The 22,515-nt window shown below is 50.6% G+C and overlaps 1 protein-coding gene and 1 long non-coding RNA gene across 5 annotated transcripts in view; one reads left to right on the forward strand and one right to left on the reverse strand.

Moving 5' to 3' along the window:
• LOC108523053 (uncharacterized) overlaps positions 1 to 6,875 on the reverse strand; it is a 78,351-nt gene extending 71,476 nt beyond the window's left edge. The window contains exons 1-2 of the long non-coding RNA XR_001883684.1: positions 6,397 to 6,875; positions 4,959 to 5,061 (exon numbers count right to left, since the gene is read on the reverse strand). This is a non-coding gene — a long non-coding RNA (uncharacterized LOC108523053). The remainder of the gene's footprint in view (positions 1 to 4,958; positions 5,062 to 6,396) is intronic.
• A 90-nt stretch (positions 6,876 to 6,965) lies between these two features.
• Positions 6,966 to 22,515, forward strand: part of TGIF2 (TGFB induced factor homeobox 2) — a 25,547-nt gene continuing 9,997 nt past the window's right edge. The window contains exons 1-2 of one of the 4 annotated variants that reach the window (XM_017863517.1): positions 6,966 to 7,136; positions 13,790 to 14,011. In XM_017863517.1, the coding sequence (XP_017719006.1) occupies positions 13,820 to 14,011 (192 nt within the window). In that variant the 5' untranslated portion in view covers positions 6,966 to 7,136; positions 13,790 to 13,819. Of the gene's footprint in view, positions 7,230 to 7,362; positions 7,535 to 7,976; positions 8,111 to 13,789; positions 14,012 to 22,515 lie in introns of those variants that run through there. The other 3 variants (XM_017863516.1, XM_017863520.1, XM_017863518.1) reach the window with 3 other exon arrangements.

The following is a 22,515-nucleotide window of genomic DNA, read 5'->3' on the forward strand; positions in this document are numbered from 1 at the left end:
AAAAAAAAAAAAAAAAAAAAAAAAAAAAAAAAAAAAAAAAGAAAGAAATGTTGGCAGTTCAGAAAATCAGACAAAAATAAAAAATTTAAAAAATGTAAGGATTCTTACTGCACAGTGCAACCCAAAATACATTCCAGATGCAGCAAAGGGTTAAATGTTAAACAAGCCATTGGGAAACAAAATCAAAAAGAAAACATCAGGTATTCTCTCTGAGACTCAATGCAATGGGTATCGTCACAAAGACTGACATTTGACCAAGTGAAAATTTTAAACCCCAAAATTAAAAAACACTTTAGAAAAGTTTAAGGCAAACAATAATCTTAGAGAAAAGGAAAACTACTTGGAGCAAATATGACAAACCAGGGTTGAGACTCCTTACCATAGCTCAGCACTGTGGCTCAGGCCTGTAATCCCAGCACTTTGGGAGGCTGAGGCAGGAGGCTCACTTGAGCCCAGGAGGTCAAGGCTGCAGTGACTGCATTCCATCCTGGGTGACAGAGCTCTTGCCCTGTCTCAAAAATGAAAAAAGAAACAAACAAACAAACAAAAAGAACCCTTACTAGTATAATAGAGCTTGTAAATCAGAAAGAAATCACTATGACCGCAAAAGATATGGAAATGATTCACAGTGACCAGTGTCCAGTCATTCTGAAATTGTAAGGTGTTCAATCTCACTAATAAAAAATGCAGATTAAAAACCTAGGCTACAGGAGAATGGCGTGAACCCAGGAGGCGGAGCTTGCAGTGAGCCGAGATAGCGCCACTGCACTCCAGCCTGGGCGAAAGGGCTAGACTCCGTCTCAAAAAACAAAAAAGAAAAAAAAAACCTAGGCTAGTCCTCACCCATCAAATGAGGAAAGATTAATTAACACAAAATTGCTAACACTTGCTGTGGCTGGGGACTGGGTAAGACAAGCTCACCAACACCACAATTGCCGGCACGTGAACACTTTGGTGATCTGCTTTCACAATATCTACCCATACTGTCGGTCCCAGTAATTCCACTTCAGAGAATCTAGTTCAGGAAATTCTCACAACTGCAGAGATGTTTATGTAGAAAGTATTAAATACAGACCTATTGAAAATTGAGGCAAAATAAAAAAGAGAGAGCAACAGGGAAGACAGTATCTCTCAGGACCTTTGTGGACATCTACATGCACTTATCTGATGGTGGAAAAGAAAGAATATACACCTAATTGTCATCACTGCTAATGCTGAAGGGAGGGCTCAGGGGAGGGGGTCTTCGCTTTTTCTTTGTGTGCCTCTCAAAGGTTTAACTTCCCATCCTGAACATGGTGTATTTGCTCTTGTAATTTAAACGATATTCCGAGAGGTAAGAAAATTCCCACATATAAAAAGGATGAAACCATACAAATGAAATCTGATCCCCTTCCATCCTATAGCCCTGACCCTAGTAAAAAGAATGAAGAAAATACGCTCATTAAGCTCCCTGGCCACACAATGGCCAACTCAGACCTGCTGATTTCTACTGCTCTGATTAGGGATGCCATACCTAGCTGTTTCCGGGTCCGAACGCAGACTCCCAGTCTTCCAATGAAGCCCAGGTGTCAATGAGCAGTAATATTTCATAAGGAATCTTTTCTGAACTGTAGGTCTCAAGAGTGGGACCTATATTCAGTACACTATGCTGTAAACAGATGTGCTGTTATCCAGGCTTTCTTGCTCCATTTCTAGAGCACAGGCAGAGTAATTTAGGATTTTTTTTTTTCCCTGAGATGCAGTTTCACTCTTATTGCCCAGACTAGAGTGCAATGGCACAATCTCGGCTCACTGCAACCTCCGCCTCCAAGGTTCAAGCGATTCTCCTGCCTCAGACTCCTGAGTAGCTGGGATTACAGGCACGCACCACCAAGCCCAGCTAATTTTGTATTGTTAGTAGAGATGAGGTTTCTCCATGTTGGTCAGGCTGGTCTTGAACTCCCTACCTCGGGTGATCTCGGGTGACCAAGGTGGCTTGGCCTCCCAAAGTGCTAAGATTATAGGCATGAGCCACCACGCCTGGCCAATTTTTGAGACAGGGTCTCACTCTTTCACGCAGGCTGGAGCAGTGGCACAATTATACCTCACTGCAGCCTCAGCCTCCTGGGCTCAAGCCTTCCTCCACCTCAGCCTCCCAAGTAGCTGGGACTACAGGTATTTGCCACCATGCCCAGCTGATTATTTTTTGTTGAGACGGGGTCTTGCCATGTTGCTCAGGCTGGCCTCAAACTCCTGGGTTCAAGAGACCTTCCCGCCTCGGCCTCCTGAAGTGTTGGGATTACAGGCATGAGCCATCAGACCTAGCCAGATAGTTTTTGTTTGCTTTGAGACAGAGTCTTGCTGTCGCCCAGGCTGGAGTGTAGTGGCATGATGTCAGTTCACTGCAACCTCTGCCTCCCAGGTTCAAGCAATTCTCCCGCCTCAGCCTCCCCAGTAGCTGGGATTAGAGGTGTGAGCCACTGCACCTGGCCAATAGTTCTTGCATGAAATTAAAAGCGCTACTCCAGAGGCAGGGCATGGTGGCTCACACTTTTAATCCCAACACTTTCGGAGGCCGAGGCAGGAGGATCACTTGAGCCCAGGAGTTGGAGGCCAGCCTGGACAACAGAGCGAAACCTCACCTCTACTAAAACTAAAAAAAAAAAAAAAAAAAGGCCTATCTTGGCTTTCAACATGCCTTTCTCACCGAGCTTAATTATTTCTAGCTCTCGATGTGAAGTGAGAGATTTGCAACACATTCTTACACTTGAACACTTAGAGGCCACTGTAGGATTACTAATTGCAAACAGCTGGTTGGTGGAGCAGTCAGAACGCATACAATATTGATGGATTAAGTTTGCCATCTTACACAGGCATCACTCATGACCCCCCAAAACAATTACAATAGTAACATCAAAGATTACTGATAGCAGATCACCATACTAGAAATAATAACAACAAAACTTTGAAATATTGCAAGAATTACCAAAATGTGGCACAGACTGAGCATCCTTTTGGAAAAATAATGCCGGTAGACTTTGCTCGACACAGGGTGGCCAAAATCCTTCACTTTGTAAAAAACGCAGTACCTGCAAAGCGCAAAAAAGCAAGGCACAATAAAACAAAGGGTGTGCCTGTTTTCTTTGACTCTCACCAAAGCCTTGTATTTCCACAACATGAGAAAAGGGAGGCTCAGAAGGTGTGGATGATTATCCTATATCACCTGGCTAGCAACCAAGTCCCAGGGTCACAGCCTTCCCACCACAAGGCACTGTCGCCCAAAGCCTTTAGGACTAACGTTGGCTGTAGGTTTTCCAGCTGTAGGCACACAGCCAGACACAGGCGAGCACTCAGGAATTAGTTACGTGAGTAAATACCCAACAACTACGAGAGAGCTAGGCAAATTGTGGTTGACCAACAAGACACTACAAGACTTTTCAGGAGGAAGATGTGGAATTCCACTTACCAACATTAGATGAAAATGCAGAACCTCACATAACAGCCACAAATCTCCCTAGATCTCAGAGGCGGGTCTCCATCCGCCCGGCCTCAATTACCCAGAGCTGAGTCACCAACTACCTTCCCTTGGTCTCTCCCCACCTCTCCGCAGGAACCAGCTGGGGCTCTCTACTGCCCACACTGCCAAATCCAAATTCTTTATGCTGGCCTTCACAGCCCTTCCATCTTACCCAATCCAGTTGTTTCCCGAACACTTCCACTTTCCCTGGCCTTTGCTGGACTCTTCCCTCTACCCCACATAACCCCATCTTCTCCTTTATCCTGAGACACGACTTGGCTCATGTGGATTCTCAGTAAATGCTGGTGCCTTTCCCCACTTCCATCAAAAACAGAGCGGTGGCCAGGTGCAGTGGCTCACACCTGTAATCTCAGTACTTTGGGAGGCCAAGGCAGGCGGATCACCTGAGGTCAGGAGTTGAAAACCAGCCTGGCCAACATGGCGAAATTCCGTCTCTACTGAAAATACAAAATCAGCCGGGTGTGGTGGTGCATGCCTGTAATCCCAGCTACTCAGGAGGCTGAGGCAGGAGAATCGCTTAAACCTGGGAAGTGGAGGTTGTAGTGAGCTGAGATCTTGCCACTGCACTCCAGCCTGGGCAAACAAGAGCGAAAACTCCGTCTCAAAAAAAAAAAAAAAAAAAAAAGAAGTGGCTCGCTTTTTTTTTTTTTTTAGTGGATTTATTCATTTGAACCAATGAGATCACCAAGTTCACTAGAAACTGGCAGGATGAACCTGGAGCCTCATATCCAAGAGTCTCCAGTTTGGGTTTTTCTGGCACGGAGGCAGGGAACTGACTTAGATGACCTGGGCAGCCAGGTTGGTCTCGGCTTGGATGCCTTTCCACCTCTCCTTCCTCTCCTAGTCTATCCCCAGATCCCTCCCAGGGGTCAGGACCCCAAACTCGTATTAGGCAAGTCTCTTCTTCCCTTAGTGACCCAGTTTCTTCAAACACGGGGAAAAAAGGTGGGGGGAGCTTCTTATTACAGTATTTTTTAATTTAGAAAGAGGGGGAGAAGGCTGGGCTCACACCTGTAATCCCAACACTTCGGGAGGTTGAGGCGGTGGATCACTTCAGGTCAGTTCAATATCAGCCTGGACAACATGGCAAAACTCCGTCTCTACTAAAAACACAAAAATTAGCTGGGCATGGTGGTGGGCGCCTTTAGGCTGAGGCAGGAGAATCGCTTGAACCCGCGAGGCAGAGGTTGCAGTGAGCTTAGATCGCCCCACTGCACTCCAGCCTGGAGACAGAGCAAGATTCTGTCTCCAAAAAAAAAAAAAGAAAAGAAAAAAGAAAGTGGGGGGGAGAAAAATGACAATAAAATAACTTATCACTTCGAAAAAGTTTTCCCACTGAAGTTCTCACCAAGTATGTCCAAAGTCCCTCCATGTTGGGACACTGTAAGCTGTCAATAAACACACCTTGGCCATGCCCCTACATTAGCGTACACCAACTTACCCCATTTTAAGAGCCTGTAGTAGAGAGGTCTCAGAGTTGCTATAATGGGCCAGCTCCTGGTGAGGGGTACTTAGCTGTTTGCAATTTTCCCGAATGAACAGTTCTGCAAAGAATAATCTTCTATAAGCATTTATCTTTGTTGTACAGCTACTTCTAAACACAGATTCCTAGAAGTGGAATTACTGGCTTAGAGAATCCACACATGCTAAATTCTGATACTTACTAGTTGAGAAACTTTACACAGTAATTCTCAAACTCTAATTGCACTAAGGCTTTACCTGTGAAGCTTGCTTACCTGCAAAATCTGACCCGCTACCAGCCTCCCTTCACCCCTACCCCGTCCTCCAGGAGGAAGGTCTTTGTTATGCAGCTCTCAGGTGGAGGAGGAGGCAGTCACTCCCTTCCATTTCCCCAACCTCATCTAGTACCAGACTTGGGAAGCACTGGTCTAAGGGGCTGCTGCAGGCACAATTTATGGTGCGGTCTCTGCCTCTAGCCCAGGCCCCCAGTGGCTTCCCCAGAAAGGGCAGCGCGGCTCTTAGGCATACAGGAGAAAAACGCATAGTGCAGCAGCCACTACCGGAGCCCCCTCTCCAGGCTCACCTGATGGCACCCGTTTCCCCCTGGGGCTCCCCTCTTCTGAAGGTCCCTGTCCCATACATTTCCTAGAGGCCAAGGCCCATTGGTTTTACGTATCTTACCTAAGGCAACCCAGACATGGCTTTTTCTTTCAGAGGGCTGTGGGGGAAGCACCATTTATTCGGCCAAGAAAATTGCTTCTGACCCACACTCTGGGCCTCAGTTTCCCTGTCTGTGAAATGGAGAGCAACAGGCAGTGCCACTGACATTTCACCCGCTGCTGTGAGGAGATTTTTAACATTTGCAGGAAGTCTGGCTTCTATGGGGTGTCCAGGTGAAACCTTAACAATCTTTTAATTGGCGTTCTGATTGGCTTAAGGCTCGTTTGCAAAAAATTAAAGAGTGTTGTTCCTCGAGTTCTCCCTTGCTAAAGGGCCATTAAGACCAAAAGCTGTTTTCAAGGCGATTTACAAGCTCAGGGGCCCTAGATATCTGGGCCCAGCCGTGCCCAGGTACAGGGCTGGGGGGGGTGGGGGTGCCCTAGGAGATTGGTTAACAGGTATTTCACAGTATGTGGTACCCACAGCAGACAGCGGGGGAAGAGTGTACTGACCCGGGTGGGGGAGGCCAAGGAAAACCTTCTGGAGTAGGGTGTAACCGGCAGAAGAGGAAAAACCAGACAGGAACTCTGGGAGCTCCTGGACTGATGGTTTAAGGCCGAGCACAACGGGTAAGGGATCAGGCTTCACTATCGACCGACCTGGGCTGAATGACACCGGTTGACTGTGTGACAAAAGCAAATCAAGAACCTCTCTGCGGCTCATGAACAAGCCAGAGACTTACAAAGGACAACACATACCCCATCACCCGAGGATGAGACGGGATGACACACACGAAGTGCCCCGCACAGCGTCGCTGCAAAGCACTGGCAGTTTTCACCTCTGGCCGCCCCCTGTGAGCCCGACCATGTGTTTTTTGGGCTTAGGTCGGAGGCGGCCTCCCAGACTCTACAGGCCCTTGAGGTCGTAACAGGCGTCCCCATCAGAGCCCAGTCCTTTACCAGCTGAGGGTAAGTGCCCGGACTAACCGGCCTCAGTTTCCCCTCGAAGCAACGGGAGCAATCGCACCGCCGGCAGGACATCTTGTGGGGGGCGCGAAATGACAAAAGTCACGATTTACAGAAGTTCCCCCTCGGTAACGACCCCTCTCCGGCGAGGAGCACAGTAAGCGCTCCGGAAACACCCTCCACGAGGAGGGCCGGGCCACTTCCTGCCCCCGAGCGGGCTCTCCCCGGCCGAGGCTCCCACCGCCGCTCTGGGGAGGCCATGCAGCATTCCTGAGGGCGGGGTGGGCGCAGGAAGAAGGTGCCCACGGCCCCGCCCCCTCCGGGCGCGCTGGGCGGGGCGAAGCCCCTCGGCGCCTTCGGCCCGCCCCGCGGGGGGTGGGCGCAGCTTGTCGCGCTCCTCACAAAGTTTGTTTTCTCCCTCCGGGCGGGTGGGGGAGGGCGCGGAGGGCGCGGGGGGAGGAGAGGGGATCTGACGTCAGGCCGCGAGGTGCTTTCCAGCCGCGAGCTGTCAGGCCGAGTGTCAGGCCCGGCAGGTACGCTGCGCGCGCCCCCGGGGCCCCCCGCCCCCCGCCGGGACTCCCCGCGCCGAGCCCGAGGCCGCGTGGACCCGAAAGCCTCTCGGAAAAGTTAGTGCAGGGAGCAGGAGAGGGCCAGATGGGGTGGGGCGCGCGGACAACTTGGAAAGTTTCTTTTCTCAGTCGGACGGGGAGGGAGCGTCGTCCTGGCGCGTGCGGTTGGGGTGTGTGAGCTCGGGGTGTTTGTGAGTCCCGACGGCCCCAGGGGGTGTTTGTGAGTCCCGAAGGCGCTGCGCTCCGGGGGCCGGTGGGGGGCTGTTCCAGCCCTCGGGAGGAAGCCTGCTCGGGGCCCTGGTGGGGGGCCCCGCTTCATAGGATTCCACCCCAGGAGAGGGCCGATCCTGCGCCGGACCTGAGTGAGCGCGCGGGGGGGCGAATTTGTTTGGTTTCAAAAGTGCACGTTGCTAACCGCCGGCAGGGGCCCCCCGCCGCCGAGCCGGGCAGGGGGCGGCCGAGAGTGACAGCTGGGAGTGGGGGCTGCGGGAAGGGCTCGGAGCGGGGGGGCCCTGGGGAGCCCGCGCGAGTTCCCCTTTCCTTTGGAACAAAGGAAAGTCTGTCTCTGAGGCATCTGTCACTCCCAGGCGGGCCGAGGAAGCGGGGCGCGTGAGGCCGGCGCCCCGGAGAAAGTTTGTTGGCGCCGGGACCCTCGGGCAGGCCGAGGGTGAGCCGAGCCTCCCGAAGGAGAAGCGCGCAGCCTGCGGGGCAGGGGGCGGCCAACATGGAGTCTGGGCGCAGGGCTGTGGGGGGGCGGCGCGGAGGTGGGAGCCCAGCCCCCTCCCCTCCCTTCCCCTCCCCTCCCCCTCAGGGCCGAGTTCGGAGCACAAAGCCGAGCGCGCACGCTCCGCCGGCCCCGCGCCCCGAAGAGTCGGCCAGCCCCGAACTGCCGGGGAAGGGGGTGGGAACCAAACTTTTTCCTGCTCCAGGACAGACACGTGAGTTTTCTTTCTTCCAGAGCCCCCGCCCCACCGGAATGGCGGGCCCGCGGGGGAGCTGGTGCGCGGAGTCGGCCAGGGGTGAGGGAACTGTGGGGTGCAGGCGCCCCAAGCGCCAGCCGATTCCTCGCCGACCGGGGAGCCATGTGCTCCGACTCTGTCTGGGCCGCGGGGGAGGTTGCGCGCTTTGTCTGCATTGCTGGGAATGCGGGCTTGAGTGCGCGGCCGGGGGGAGTGTCGGGGCCAAGCTAGGGGAGTTGTCAGAAAGTTGGTGCGGGAGTGGCTGCAGGTGGCGTGGTGGGAGTCTGTAGGAGGGTGCATTGGATGTTGTGTCGAGGGGGTGCTGCCACTGGTCACTGAGGGTAGAACTGATTGTTAGTGTGATGACTCCTGGAGTTTTCCCTGTCGGAGAAATTGGGGGTGGCCGGGTCGGTGGGAGTTCGTGGGTGGGCGGGTACAAAAGTTGGGTTAGTTGCGTGGGTCACTGTTGTTCGTGCGAGGCCTGGGTCTGTAAGCTGTGCGTGTGCGTGCTGTGTGTGTCGGTGAAAACCCTAGGGTTTGTAGGGCTTGAGCGATGGGTCCGGGCCAGTTATCCTAGCGCTGTTGGTTAATTGCCTGGCTTGAGTGTGTCTGGGTGCGGTGTAGGGTGCATATGTGGGAAACCTCCCAGACTATAGATGGTCCTGGGTTGCAGAACACCGAGGTGGAGAAGTTTGTGTAGGCTGAGGGGTCGTTCCCCAGGGCCCACCCGGGGAACCCTGCAGACAGACTTGGCTGGCAGCCAGGGTGGAATTTGTACAGATAACCTTGAGTAAACTTCTCACAGCCGGCCAGGGCTGCATCACTGAACCTAGATCCCAGCTGCCCTGGCCATCTAGAAATGTCTGTCTGACCTCAGAAAGCGCCTGCTGTGGTGCTCTCTGAGGAGTGGCACCTCTAACCAGTGCCCGTCTCACCTCCAGGTGGCCTGGCTGAAAGGGTAGACCCTTCCCTCGAAAGCCTGGCCTAGCCAGCCCAGAGATCTGGGCTCAGGTCCAAGAAGAGGAAACAAAACCTGGGAGATGCCAGAGTCTGTTGGCCGGCCTGCTGGGGAGCTGTTAAAAGGCTGAGAAGGGAGGAGCCTTGAGATCCTGGCATCAGCCTGGCCTAGAACTTTTGCTTTTAAAATGAAAATCTGGCCGGATGCGGTGGCTCAGGCCTGTAATCCCAGCACTTTGGGAGGCCGAGGCCGGCAGATCACCTGAGGTCAGGAGTTGGAGACCAGCCTCGCCGACATGGCAAAACCCCATCTCTACTTTAAAAAAAAAAATTAACTAGGTGTGGTGGCACACACCTGTAATCCCAGCTACTTGGGAGGCTGAGGCAGAGTTGCTTGAACCCAGGAGACGGAGGTTGCGGTGAGCCGAGATTGTGCCACTGCACTCCAGCCTGGGCTACAGACCAAGACTCCATCTCAAAAAGAAAAAAGAAAATATTTTTTGCATGTGTGAAACAGAACTTTGTCGGGGGCTGAGCCAGCTGATTTGGGTTATCTAGGGAAAATCCTTCCTTCATTTGACAGGTGAGGACTCAAGCCCAGAGAGGGGAGGATCCTTGCCCAGGGTTACAGTGCCAAGTGGAGGGTGGGCCTTGCTCATTCATCTGGATTTTGAGTGGTTGAGTCTAGGACCAGGTCAAGGGGCCTGACAAAGGAGAATGTCCAAGAAGCAACCAGTAGAGAGATGACTCGCCTCTCTCACTGCAAGGTACACAGTAGGTGCTCCTTAAATATTACATGGACTGCTGCAGGACCATGGTGATCTGTAGTTTCCAGAGTTCTCACTGGGCATTGGGAGACCTAGGAGGCAGTACGGTATACAGCCCACAAGAGAAGGTGGGGAGAGGCCTGGTCCATATCCAACTTTAGTATCCTAAGCTGGGGGTGGGATTTTTTTCCGTTACAGCTTTATTGAGATACAACTCACATACCATGCAATTCACCCATTTAAAGTATACTTATCAGCAGGTTTTGGTATGTTTGCAACTATCACTATAGTCAATTTTAGGACTTTTTCTTGAGGGGGATGGGGGGACAGGGTCTTGCTCTGCCTCTCAGACTGGAGTACAGTGGTGTTATCTCATCTCATTGCAACCTTTGCCTCCAGGCTCAAGCGATTCTCCCACCTCAGCCCCCGGAGAAGCTAGGACCACAGACATGTGTTACCATGCTCAACTAATTTTTGTATTTTTTTGCAGAGATGGGGTTTCACCGTGTTGCCCAGGCTGGTCTTGAACTTCTGAGTTCAAGTGATCTACCTGCCTTGGCCTCCCAAAGTGCCGGGATTATAGGTGTGAGCCACAGCATGTGGCTTTTTTTTTTATTATTTTATTTTTAAAAATGGGGTCTTACTATGTTGTCCAAGTTGACATGCACTGGTGCGATCATAGCTCACTACAGCCTTGAACTCCTGGGTTCAAGGGATCCTCTCACCTCAGCCTCTCAGAGTAGCTGGGACTACTGGCACACCACCATACTGGGCTAATTTTTATTTTATTTTATTTATTTATTTTTATTTTTTTATTTTTTTGAGACAGAGTCTTGCTCTGTCGCCCAGGCTGGAGTGCGGTGGCCGGATCTCAGCTCATTGCAAGCTCCGCCTCCCGGGTTTACGCCATTCTCCTGCCTCAGCCTCCCAAGTAGCTGGGACTACAAGCGCCCGCCACCTCGCCTGGCTAGGTGTATTTTTAGTAGAGATGGGGTTTCACCGTGTTAGCCAGGATGGTCTCGATCTCCTGGCCTCATGATCCGCCCGTCTCGGCCTCCCAAAGTGCTGGGATTACAGGCTTGAGCCACCGCGCCCGGCCTTATTTTATTTTATTTTTTATTTTTATTTTTTTAATTTTTTTTTTTATTTTGTTAAGACAGAGAATTGCTCTGTCACCCAGGCTGGAGTGCAATGGCATGATCTCAGCTCACTGCAACCTCCACCTCCCAGGTTCAAGCAATTCTTCTGCTTCAGCCCTCCCCTGCGTAGCTGGGATTACAGGTGCCCACCACCACACCCAGCTACTTTTTGTATTTTTAGTAGAGACGGGGGTTTCACCATTTTGGCCGGGCTGGTCTCGAACTACTGACCTCAGGTGAGCCACCCGCCTCAGCCTCCTAAAGCGCTGGGATTTCGGGCGTGAGCCACCACGCCTGGCCCCAATTTTTATTTTTTGTAGAGACAGGGTCTTCTTGTGTTGTCCAGGCTGCTATTGAACTCCTGGCCTCAGGGGATCTTCCTGCCTTGGGCTCCCAAAGCATTGGGATTACAGGCATGAGCCTGTACTACACCTGAGCCTGTATTACACCTGGCCCAGGATGTTATACCCCATCAGAAAGAAACTCCATACACTTTAGCTATCAGCATTCTGTCTCCGCAGCCCTAACTGCGGAGCTGTTAGTTAGCTAATCTACCCTGTCTCGATAGAGTTCATGATCAATGAAATCATATAACATGTAGTCTCTTATGACTGGCTTTTTTCCCTTAGTATAATGCTTTCAAGGCCTACCATATTGTAGCATATGTCAGGACTGACTTTTTTTTTTTGAGATGGAGTTTCGCTCTTGTTGCCCAAGCTGGAGTGCAATGGCATAATCTCGGCTCACTGCAACCTCCATCTCCTGGGTTCAAGGAATTCTCCTACCTCAGCCTCCCGAGTAGCAGGGATTACAGGCGCGCGCCACCACGCCCAGCTAATTTTTGTGTATTTTCAGTAGAGATGGGGTTTCACCATGTTGGCCAGGCTGGTCTGGAACTCCTGACCTCAAGTGATCCACCTGCTTCAGCCCCCCAAAGTGCTGGAATTACAGGCATGAGCCACTGCTCTCGGCTGTGAATTCCTTTTTTTAATGGGCGAATAAACCATTGAAGAGATAGACGACATTTTTTTTTTTGTAGAGATGAGGTCTCACTATGTTGCCCAAGCTGGTCTTGAACTTCTGGGCTCAAATAATCCTTCTACCTCAGCCTATACTGCTGTGAACATGTGTGTATGAGGTTTTATGTGGACACAAGTTTTCATTTCTGTTGGAATATCTAGGAGTGAAATTTCTGGGTTGCATAGTAACTCCGTTTGACCACCATAGTATCTTGGGCAGCCTTTTTTTTGTTTTGTTTTGTTTTTTGTTTTTTGTTTTTTTTGAGATGGAGTCTCAATGTGTTGCCCAGGGTGGAATGCAGTGGCATGATCTCGGCTCACTGCAACCTCCGCCTCCCGGGTTCAAGTGATTCTCCTGCCTCAGCCTCCTGAGTAACTGGGACTACAGGCGCTTGCCACCACAGCTGTCAAATTTTTGTATTTTTTGGTAGCAACAGAGTTTCACCATATTCGCCAGGCTGGTCTCAAACTCCTGACCTTGTGATCTGCCTGCCCCAGCTTCCCGAAGTGCTGGGATTACAGGTGTGATCCACCGCGCCCGGCCTTTTGTTTGTTTGGTTTTGGTTTTGTTCAGATGGATTCTCGCGCTGTCTCCAGGCTGGAGTACAGTGACACGATCTCTGCTCACTGCAACCTCCGCCTCCCGGGTTTAAGCAATTCTCCTGCCTCAGCCTCCGGAATAGCTGGGACTACAGGCACGTGCCACCACGCCCAGCTAATTTTTGTATTTTTAGTAGAAATGGGGTTTCATCGTATTGGCCAAGATGGTCTTGAGCTCTTGACCTCGTGATCTGCCTGCCTTGGCCTCCCAAAGTGCTAGGATTACAGGCATAAGCCACCGAGCTCAGCCTTTATTTTTTGAGACCTTTTTTATTTTTTTGTTACCCAGGCTGAAGTGCAGTGGCACAAACACAGTTCACTGCAGCCTTGACCTCCTGGGCTCAAGCAATTCTGCCTCAGTCCCACAAGTAGGTGGGCCTACAGGTGCCCACCATGACACCTGACTGATTTTTTTTTTTTTTTTTTTTTTTTTGTGAGCCACTGCGCTGGCCTTGGGCAGCTGTCTTAATCTCTCTCTGTTACCTCAGCTATAAAATGATGATAATAATAGCTTCTCCCTTATTGAGGAATTGTAATGATTAAATGAGATAACGTGTAAAATGCTCAGTACAGGCTGGGCATGGTGGCTCACACTTGTAATCCCAGCGCTTTGGGAGGCTCAGGCTGCCAGATTGCTTGAGGCCAGGAGTTCAATACCAGCCTGGCCAATATGGTAAAACCCCGTGTCTACCAAAAAATACAGAAAATTAGCCAGACGCATGCCTGTAATCCCAGCTACTCGGATGCTGAGGTGGGAGATCACTTGAACCCAGGAAACAGAGGTTGAAGTGAGTCGAGATGGTGCCACTGCACTCCAGCCTGGGCTACAGAGTGAGACCTTGTCTCAAAACAAAAAAAAAAAAAGAAAAGAAAAAACCAAATGCTCAGTAACGAACATGGAGAATAGTAGACCTCAGTGGAAACTGTAATTATTTCCAGTCCGAGTCCTGCTTGTGAATGAGCTGCCATTTGCTAGTCACCTACCTGTTCCATGAAGTGGAGGAACTTTGGACTCATACCTTCTAGCTTGCTTGGGCTATGTTATGGCCTGAGACTCTGAATTGCAATTACCCCATTTCTGGTGTCCCAGGCTCAAGTAATGCTGAGCGTGTTTGGAGACTAGGAAAAGGCAGTACATGCTAATGATGTTCCCATCCCCTGTGTCACTTGTCCCAGGTTTACCCAAGGTCCAGCCCCCTAGGCACCATGTCGGACAGTGATCTAGGCGAGGACGAAGGCCTCCTCTCTCTGACGGGCAAAAGGAAGCGCAGGGGGAACCTGCCCAAGGAGTCGGTGAAGATCCTCCGGGACTGGCTGTACTTGCACCGCTACAACGCCTACCCCTCAGAGCAGGAGAAGCTGAGCCTTTCTGGACAGACCAACCTGTCAGTGCTGCAGGTAAGGAGGGGATCTGGATAAGGGGGTGGTAGGAGGATCTGTGTTCTAGTCCTATTCCAGCCACGCCACTGACTCACTGTGGTCTTGGACCAGTCACTTTTGCTGTCTGGGCTTCAGTTTCTTCTTGGGTTAGGGGAGAACACCTGCTCTCCCTGTCTCAAGGGAAGACAATGAAACAGGGTCGCTGCGGTCAATTTCAGACTTTAGATAGTCCTTTCTTTTGAGACGGAGTCTTGTGCTGTCACCCGGGCTGGAGTGCAGTGGTGCAATCTCGGCTCACTGCAACCTCCACTTCCTGGGTTCAAGTGATTCTCCTCCCTCAGCCTCCCGAGTAGCTGGGATTACAGGCGCCCACCACCATGCCCAGCTGATTTTTTGTATTTTTAGTAGAGACAGGGTTTCACCATGTTGGCCAGGCTGGTCTTGAACTCCTGACCTTGTGATTCGCCTGCCTCAGCCTCCCAAAGTGCTGGGATTACAGGCGTGAGCCACCACGCCTGGCCCAGACTTTGGATAGTTCTGAAGAGGCAAGGAATGTAATGCTGTCAAAGTCTAGGTGTCATCATTAACTTTGGAGGCCAAGGGAAGATGAGAAGGCATCGAGCATCTAGGATTTGGCCCCCAGCCCCAACGCAGTATTGGACGGCAATTTGGTTGAAAGGGGCAGCTGTGATTTGCAGTGAGGTTAAGAGATGGGACAGGATCACAATCCAGGAAAGGACAGAAGTCAGAGGTTCTGTGTTCATAATCCAGCCCTGCCTCACGTCTTGATTTCCTCATCTGTAAAGGAGCAGGGGGTGTGCAGAATCCTCCCCTGCCTGGTGGAACTGTTGTGACAAATAGATGCAGAACTGGATGTGAAAGTGCTTTGCAAACCATGCACATGAACGCACTCAAAAGAGATAGCCTTATCCCCTTTTAATCAGAGTGCAAAGTATTGTCCCCTTTGAATCACGCCTATTGCTGACCCGCAGGTGTCTTTGTTCTGCTTTCCTGGAGCAGAGGCGGGGGACCCTGGACCACCGTTGCTTTGCCTCCAGTTTGCCTCTCCCCTTCCTAGAGATACACAGTAGCCCGTTAGCCTAACACCAGAGGCCCGGTCCAGCCCTGTCCTGCTGGCCCCCACTGCTCCCTTCCTGAGCCAGTCAGACCTCTCTCCCAAACTCTCCTGTTTCTCTTTCCCCCTCTGTCCTTTCTTTCTTTTCTTTCTTTCTTTTTTTTTTTTTTTTTTTGAGGCAGAGTTTTGCTCTTGTTGCCCAGGCTGGAGGGCAATGGCATCATCTCAGCTCACCACAACCTCTGCCTCCTTCATGCAATTCTCCTGCCTCAGCCTCCCGAGTAGCTGGGATTACAGGCACCACGTCCGGCTAATTTTTGTATTTTTAGTAGAGATGGGGTTTCTCCATGTTGGTCAGGCTGGTCTCAATCTCCTGACCTCAGGTCATCTGCCCACTTCGGCCTCCCAAAGTGCTGGGATTAAAGACTTGAGTTACCATGCCTGGCCTCCCTCTCTGTCCTTTGATAACTTGTTACTCCAACCTTTGGTGCTGTCTCTCCCTCCTTCCCTTATCCCCTCTGAACCTCCCACATCTTTCTACCTCCTGTCTTTCTTCCATGTACAGACATGGTAAGTATTTCAGCCCGCAGAACTCCTGTCACCTGACTTTATACTCTGGGCAATGGTTAATCCAAGTATCTGTATGAGAAAGGCTCTAAAGTTACAGATCCTGACTCAGATTCCATCTTCTCCACAAGAGGAAGCCTGGACCTTGGCCAAGTCACTGCCTTCTCTCTAAGCCTCATTATTCCCTCATCTGAAAAAAGAGAGGTGATTGTAGTACTTTCATGAGCGTAGGGAGGAGGGGAAGAGAAGAAGAATTCAAGGCTCACTCAGGCCCTCCCTGCACAGTGGCTCACGCCTATAATCCCAGCACTTTGGGAGACCAAGGCAGGAGGATCACATGCGCCCAGGAGTTTGAGAGCAGCCTGGGCGACATAGGGAGACCCCATCTATACAAAACAAAAAAATTAGCTGGGCATAGTGGTACATACCTGTAGTCTCAGCTACTTGGGGGGCTAAAGTGGGAGGAAGGATTACTTGAGCCCTGGAGGTGGAGGCTGCAGTGAGCTTTGATTGCACCACTGCACTCCAGACTGGGCAACGGAGTGAGATGATGTCTCAAAAAAAAAAAATGGCCAGGTGTGGTGGCTCATTCCTGTAATCCCAGCACTTTGGGAGGTCAAGGCAGGTGGATTTCCTGAGGTTGGGTGTTAAGACCAGCCTGGCCAACATGTAGAAAACCCATCTGTACTAAAAATACAAAAAATTAGCTGGGCGTGATGGTGCATGCCTGTAATCCCAGCTACTCAGGAGGCTTAGGCAGGAGAATCGCTTGAACCCGGGAGGCAGAGGTTGCAGTGAGCCGAGATGGCTGCATTGCACTGCAGCCTGGGCAACAAGAACGAGACTCCATCTCAAAAAAAAAAAGGCTACTGTTCAGTGTTTGGCATACACTGGGTGTTTCTACTGTTTTCAGCTTCATGTCTCTGCCTGAGGCACAAAGTCTTGGGCTGACCCTGGGTGCCCAGCAGTGCATGGCATCTCACAGTGTACCTCCTCAGCATGGGGCTGTGCAGAGTTGGGATCCCAGAGAGGTTCCAGACACATTCTTACCCTCGAGGAGTGCGTAGACAGCCTCATTGCGGGTCTCCCTGCCTTCAGCCTTGTTCATTTAATCCATTATTTTGAACACAAAAGCCCAAATCTGATAGGGCCAGGCACTCCTAGACTCTACTGCCCTCAGGATAGAGTCCAAACTGATCCACAGCCTAAGTTTGGGGCTGCTGCTTATATTCCCAGTGCACCTCATCCTGTCCTGTCAAACCACTTGTCACATTCTATTGGAATTACTTTTTGTCAGGGACACTTTCTCAAACCTGAGAAATATTCCGGTGTTTGTTTTTTTTGGGTTTTTTTTGTTTTTTTTGGTTTTCTTTTTTTTGAGACAGAGTCTCTCTGTCACCCAGGCTAGAGTGCAGTGGCCGGATCTCAGCTCACTGCAAGCTCCACCTCCTGGGTTCATGCCATTCTCCTGCCTCAGCCTCCCAAGTAGCTGGGACTACAGGCGCCCGCCACCACGCCCGGCTACTTTTTTGTGTTTTTGGTAGAGACGGGGTTTCACCGTGTTAGCCAGGATGGTCTCGATCTCCTGACCTTATAGTCTGCCTGCCTCGGCCTCCCAAAGTGCTGGGATTACAGGCGTGAGACACCACGCCCAGCCTACTAACTCCTTTTGTTTATTTGTGTGTATGTGTGATGGAGTCTTGCTCTGTCACCCAGGCTGGAGTGCAGTGGTGCGATGTCAGCTCACTGCAGCCTTTGCCTCCTGGGTTCAAGTGGTTCTCCTGGCTCAGCCTCCTTAGTAGCTGGGATTGCAGGCGCATGCCACTTCACCCAGCTAATTTTTGTAGTTTAAGTAGAGACAGGGTTTCACTGTGCTGGCCAGGCTGGTCTTGTACTCCTGGCCTCAAGTAATCCATCCACCTCAGCCTCCCAAAGTGCTGGGATTACAGACGTGAGCCACTGTGCCTGGCCCATCTTTTTAAAGAAAACATTTTTCAGCCAGGAATGGTGGCTCATGCCTGTAATCCCAATACTTTGGGAGGCCGAGGCAGGCGAATCACCTGAGGTCAGGAGTTCAAAACCGGCCTGACCAACATGGTGAAACCCTGTCTCTACTAAAAATACAAAATTAGCTGGGCGTGGTGCCGCATGCCTGTACTCCCAGCTACTCAGGAGGCTGGGGCAGGAGAATCACTTGAACCCGGGAGGTGGAGGTTGCAGTGAGCCGAGATCGCACCGTTGCACTGTAGCTTGGGCAACAAGAGCAAAACTCCGTCTCAAAAAATAAAAAAATAAAGAAAACATTTTTCATGGGCCCATCTCCCCTCAAGATGTTAACTTGAATCATTTTTATCATATCACTTAGGTAAAACATAAAACTGGGTATATTAAAAAACAAAAAACAAAAAAACACTGCTTTTTGCTTTTGTTCTTATACCTAACCTTAAAATCAAACTGTTTCCAAAGTAGATAAGTGTAGAAAGCGTGACATTCCACCTGACTGTGTTAACTGAAAATGGCAGGTGGTGCTTTGCTGACTGCACTGCAGGATATGGTGTGACAAAGGCACAGACTCAGTAGAGTAGGTCTGGATGGCCTTAGGCCCCGATGCTCCTATTGGTAATGAAAATGGAAACCCAAAGCCAAGCATCCTTCTAGAGAACTAGCGAACTCCTCAAGGTGACACATCCACAGATCTCACCTGGAGAAATGTGAGTCTAAGGAAAGGATACTGGACATCCCCTGGAGGGAAGGGACCCATGGTGGCTACCTGCTCTAGAGTTATGCCAAGAGTTAAGAGCAGTGGGGACCACCCAGCCCTCCTTGATGGAAACTGACCATGAATCCCATGTCAGCCCCAGCTGCACACCTCTCTGGTAACTCCTCCCAGTTAGCTCATTCCCCTCAGCTCATTTGGTCAATTACCAGCTTCTGTACATATACCCCTTAAATATTTCAGGGTTTTGGCTTCTTTCTTACCCTTGTCTAAACCATCATTATCTGATCACGATCATTTATCACTCTCCAACTTAAAACCCTTCAGGCCAGGCATGGTGGTTTGTGCCTGTAATTCCAGCACTTTGGGAGGCTGAGGCAGGCGGTTTGCTTGAGGCCAGGCCAGGTGTTCGACACCAGCCTGGTTAACATGGTTAACCTCTTCAGTGCTAAAAATACAAAAATAGCTGGGCATGGCCGGGCACGGTGGCTCAAGCCTGTAATCCCAGCACTTTGGGAGGCCGAGACGGGCAGATCACGAGGTCAGGAGATCGAGACCATCCTGGCTAACCCGGTGAAAGCCCGTCTCTACTAAAAAAAATACAAAAAACTAGCCGGGCGAGATGGCGGGCGCCTGTAGTCCCAGCTACTCCGGAGGCTGAGGCAGGAAAATGGCGTAAACCTGGGAGGCGGAGCTTGCAGTGAGCTGAGATCCGGCCACTGCACTCCAGCCTGGGTGACAGAGTGAGACTCTGTCTCAAAAAGAAAAAAAAAAAAAATAGCCAGGCATGGTGGCACATGCCTGTAACCCCTGCTACTCAGGAGGCTGAGGTACAAGAATCACTTGAACCAGGAGGAGGAGACTGCGGTGAGATCACGCCACTGCACTCCAGCCTGGGCAACAGCAAAACTCTGTCTCAAAAAAAAAACTTCAATGGGCTGGCAGGGTAACTCATGCCTGTAATCCCAGCACTTTGGGAGGCTAGGATGGGAGACTCTTGAGCCCAGGAGTTCAAGGCTGCAGTGAGCTATGATCATGCCACTGCCCTCCAGCCTAGGTGACAGAGTGAGACCCTATCTCTAAAAAAAAAAAAAAAAAAAAGCTGGGCACGGTGGCTTACATCTGTAATCCCAGCACTTTGGGAGGCCAAGGTGGGTGGATCACCTGAGGTCAGGAGTTGGAGACCTACCTGGCCAACTTCGTGAAACCTTGTCCTACTAAAAATACAAACATTAGGCCGAGCGCAGTGGCTCACGCCTGTAATCCCAGCATTTTGGGAGGCTGAGATGGGTGGATCACCTGAGGTCAGGAGTTTGAGACCAGCCTGGCCAAATGGCGAAACCCCGTCTCTACTAAAAATATAAAAATTAACCAGATGTGGTGCTGTGTGCCTGTAATCCTCAGGAGGCTGAGGCAGGAGAATCGCTTGAACCTGGAAGGTGGAAGTTGGAATGAGCCAAGACTGCGCCACCGCATTCCAGCCTGGGCAACAGACTAAGACTCTGTCTCAAGAAAACAAAAATTAGCTGGGCATGGTGGCAGGTACCTGTAATCCCAGCTATTTGGGAGGCTGAGGCAAGAGAATTGCTTAAACTTGGGAGGCAGAGGTTGTAGTGAGCTGAGATTGCACCATTGCACTCCACCCTGGGCAACAGAGCGAGAGTCCATCTCAAAAAAAGACAAAAAAACCTTCAATGGCTTTTGCCAACCTCATGACATCACCTGCCCGTGTCTACATCTTAAACCTCAGCGCTGATCCCCCACATTCCTGCTACATTGATCCACTTCCCCAGACCATTTTCCTCCTATCCTTGACCTATCCATCCCCTAAAGGAGCTGTGTGCTCTCACAGCAGATAGAGGGGTCAGAGCACTGGGACACTAAACTGTAATTGCTTTTAGACTGCACCAAGTTCTAGAGGTATGGAGAGCACTGACCTAGTTTTGTTCATAGTTATGGCCCTAATGTAGCTTAGTGCTTGGTATCTGGTAGGTAGGTGCTCAGTAAATAATGTTGAAGTAGCAGAAAAGGACTATGAAGTGTCAACAGGCAGGACCTCAGAAGTAAGGAAATGTAATGGCTCCTAATCATGAAAAATTGCCTAAAGCCTGAGAGCATCATTTTTTCCTGTATTTATTAATTTTTTTTTTTTTTTTTTTTTTTTTTTTTTTTTTTTTTTTTTTTTTTTGAGACAGAGTCACCCAGGCTGGATTGCAGTGGCTCAATCTTAGCTCACTGCAACTTGTGCCACTCGGGTTCAAGCAGTTCTCCTGCCCAGCCTCCCGAGTAGCTGGGATTACAGGCGCCTGCCACCAGGCCCAACTAATTTTTGTAGTTTCAGTAAAGACAGGGTTTCACCATCTTGGCCAGGCTGGTTTCGAACTCCCGACCTCAGGTGATTCTCTTGCTTCAGCCTCCCAAAGTGCTGGGATTACAGGCGTGAGCCACTGCACCTGGCTTCCTGTATTTAAGTTTTTAAATTTCATTTTCCATTAAGGACATTTAAGAATATCTATAAAAGCTGAGCGCAGTCTGGGCATGGTGGCTCACACCTATAATTCCAGCACTTTGGGAGGCTGAGGCGAGTGGATCACCTGAGGTCAGGAGTTCGGGACCAGCCTGACCAACATGGGGAAACCCCATCTCTACTAAAAACTACAAGATTAGCTGGGTGTGGTGGCGCGTGCTTGTAGTCCCAGCTACTCTGGAGGCCGAGACTGGAGAATCACTGTAACCCAGGAGATGGAGGTTGCGGTGAGCCGAGATCGAGCCATTGCACTCCAGCCTAGGCAACAAGAGTGAAACTCCGTCTCAAAAAAAAAAAAAAAGAAAGAAAAACACTAGGCACAGTGTCTCACGCCTGTAATCCCAACACTTTGGGAGGCTGAAGCGGGTATATCACTTGAGGCCAGGAGTTGGAGACCAGTCTGGCCAACATGGTGAAACCCCATCTCTACTAAAAATAGTCCCAACTACTCAGGAGGCTGAAGCAGGAGAATCACTTGAACCTGGGGGTGGTGGAGGTTGCGGGGAGCCAAGATCACGCCACTGCACTCCACCCTGGTCGACAGAGTGGGACTCTGTCTTTTGGAAAAAAAAAAAAAAAAAAACCACAAAAGTAAGAGAATATAATAACCACCAGCACCAGTCATTTGGCTTGAACAAGTATCAACATTTTCCTAGCTTGTTTTATCTCTCCTTGGGGGCATCTCTTTTGATTGTCTCCTTTAACCCCCGCCCCAGGAGCGATTCATTAGCAAGTCAATGAGTCACTTAACTAACTGGTTTGCTAGTACTTGCCTGGGGCTAGGCAGTTGGGAGGGTTAGGGAAAAAAGTCTTTTGTAAAGGATTTTCACGGGTCCCTCTGACATCCTCTAAACCCAATTTATTGGTTGGACTAGATCTATGGCTACCTGGCAGGATTCTGGGCCCCATTCCTTTACTGTAGCAATGGTTGGGGATATACCACATGCCTGGCCCGGGACTCTGTGCTGGGTACACAGTAGTAAGATGGGTACCTTCCCATTACTCCCTGGCTGTCAGGACTGCTTTCATATGCAGCTTCCTGAGGGAAGTCTTCCCAAAGCCAACACCAGGGCAGGGCAGCCTTCCCCCGGCAAGGGCTATTGGGTGAGAAAGAGGCCTGGTGCAGAGGCTGTAGTGGTCAGCTGTGGGGGAGGGGTGTCCTGGCCTAGCCCCCAGGGCAGCCAGGGATGTAGGAGCTGCTCTCTTCTGACTCCAAAGCTAGCTGCCCTCTGCCTCAAGGCCTTTCATCTGTGTGTATTTTTTTTTTGAGCTTCTGTGTAAGCTTTTTGGCTTAAATAAAGGGCTTGGCCTGCAAGGACAAGTAACCAGTAGGCTAAACCATTGGTTCCTAAGCCTGGGTGGCCAGACTTTCTGGGTAGCTGGTCTGAAAACACATTTCCGACTCCACCCCTCACCCCCACTAGATCAATAAAGCAGAGGGGAAATCACTATCTAACAGTTTTTAAAAATCTCCCCCAGGCTGGGCGTGGTGGCTCTCCCTGTAATCCCAGCACTTTGGGAGGCCAAAGTGGTCTGATCACTTGAGGTCAGGAGTTTGAGACCAGCGTGGCCAACATGGTGAAACCCTGTCTCTATTAAAGATACGAAAATTAGGCCGGGCGCGGTGGCTCAAGCCT

This window comes from Rhinopithecus bieti, unplaced genomic scaffold (assembly GCF_001698545.2).
Source record: "Rhinopithecus bieti isolate Rb0 unplaced genomic scaffold, ASM169854v2 scaffold_71387, whole genome shotgun sequence".
Classification (NCBI taxonomy): Eukaryota; Metazoa; Chordata; class Mammalia; order Primates; family Cercopithecidae; genus Rhinopithecus; species Rhinopithecus bieti.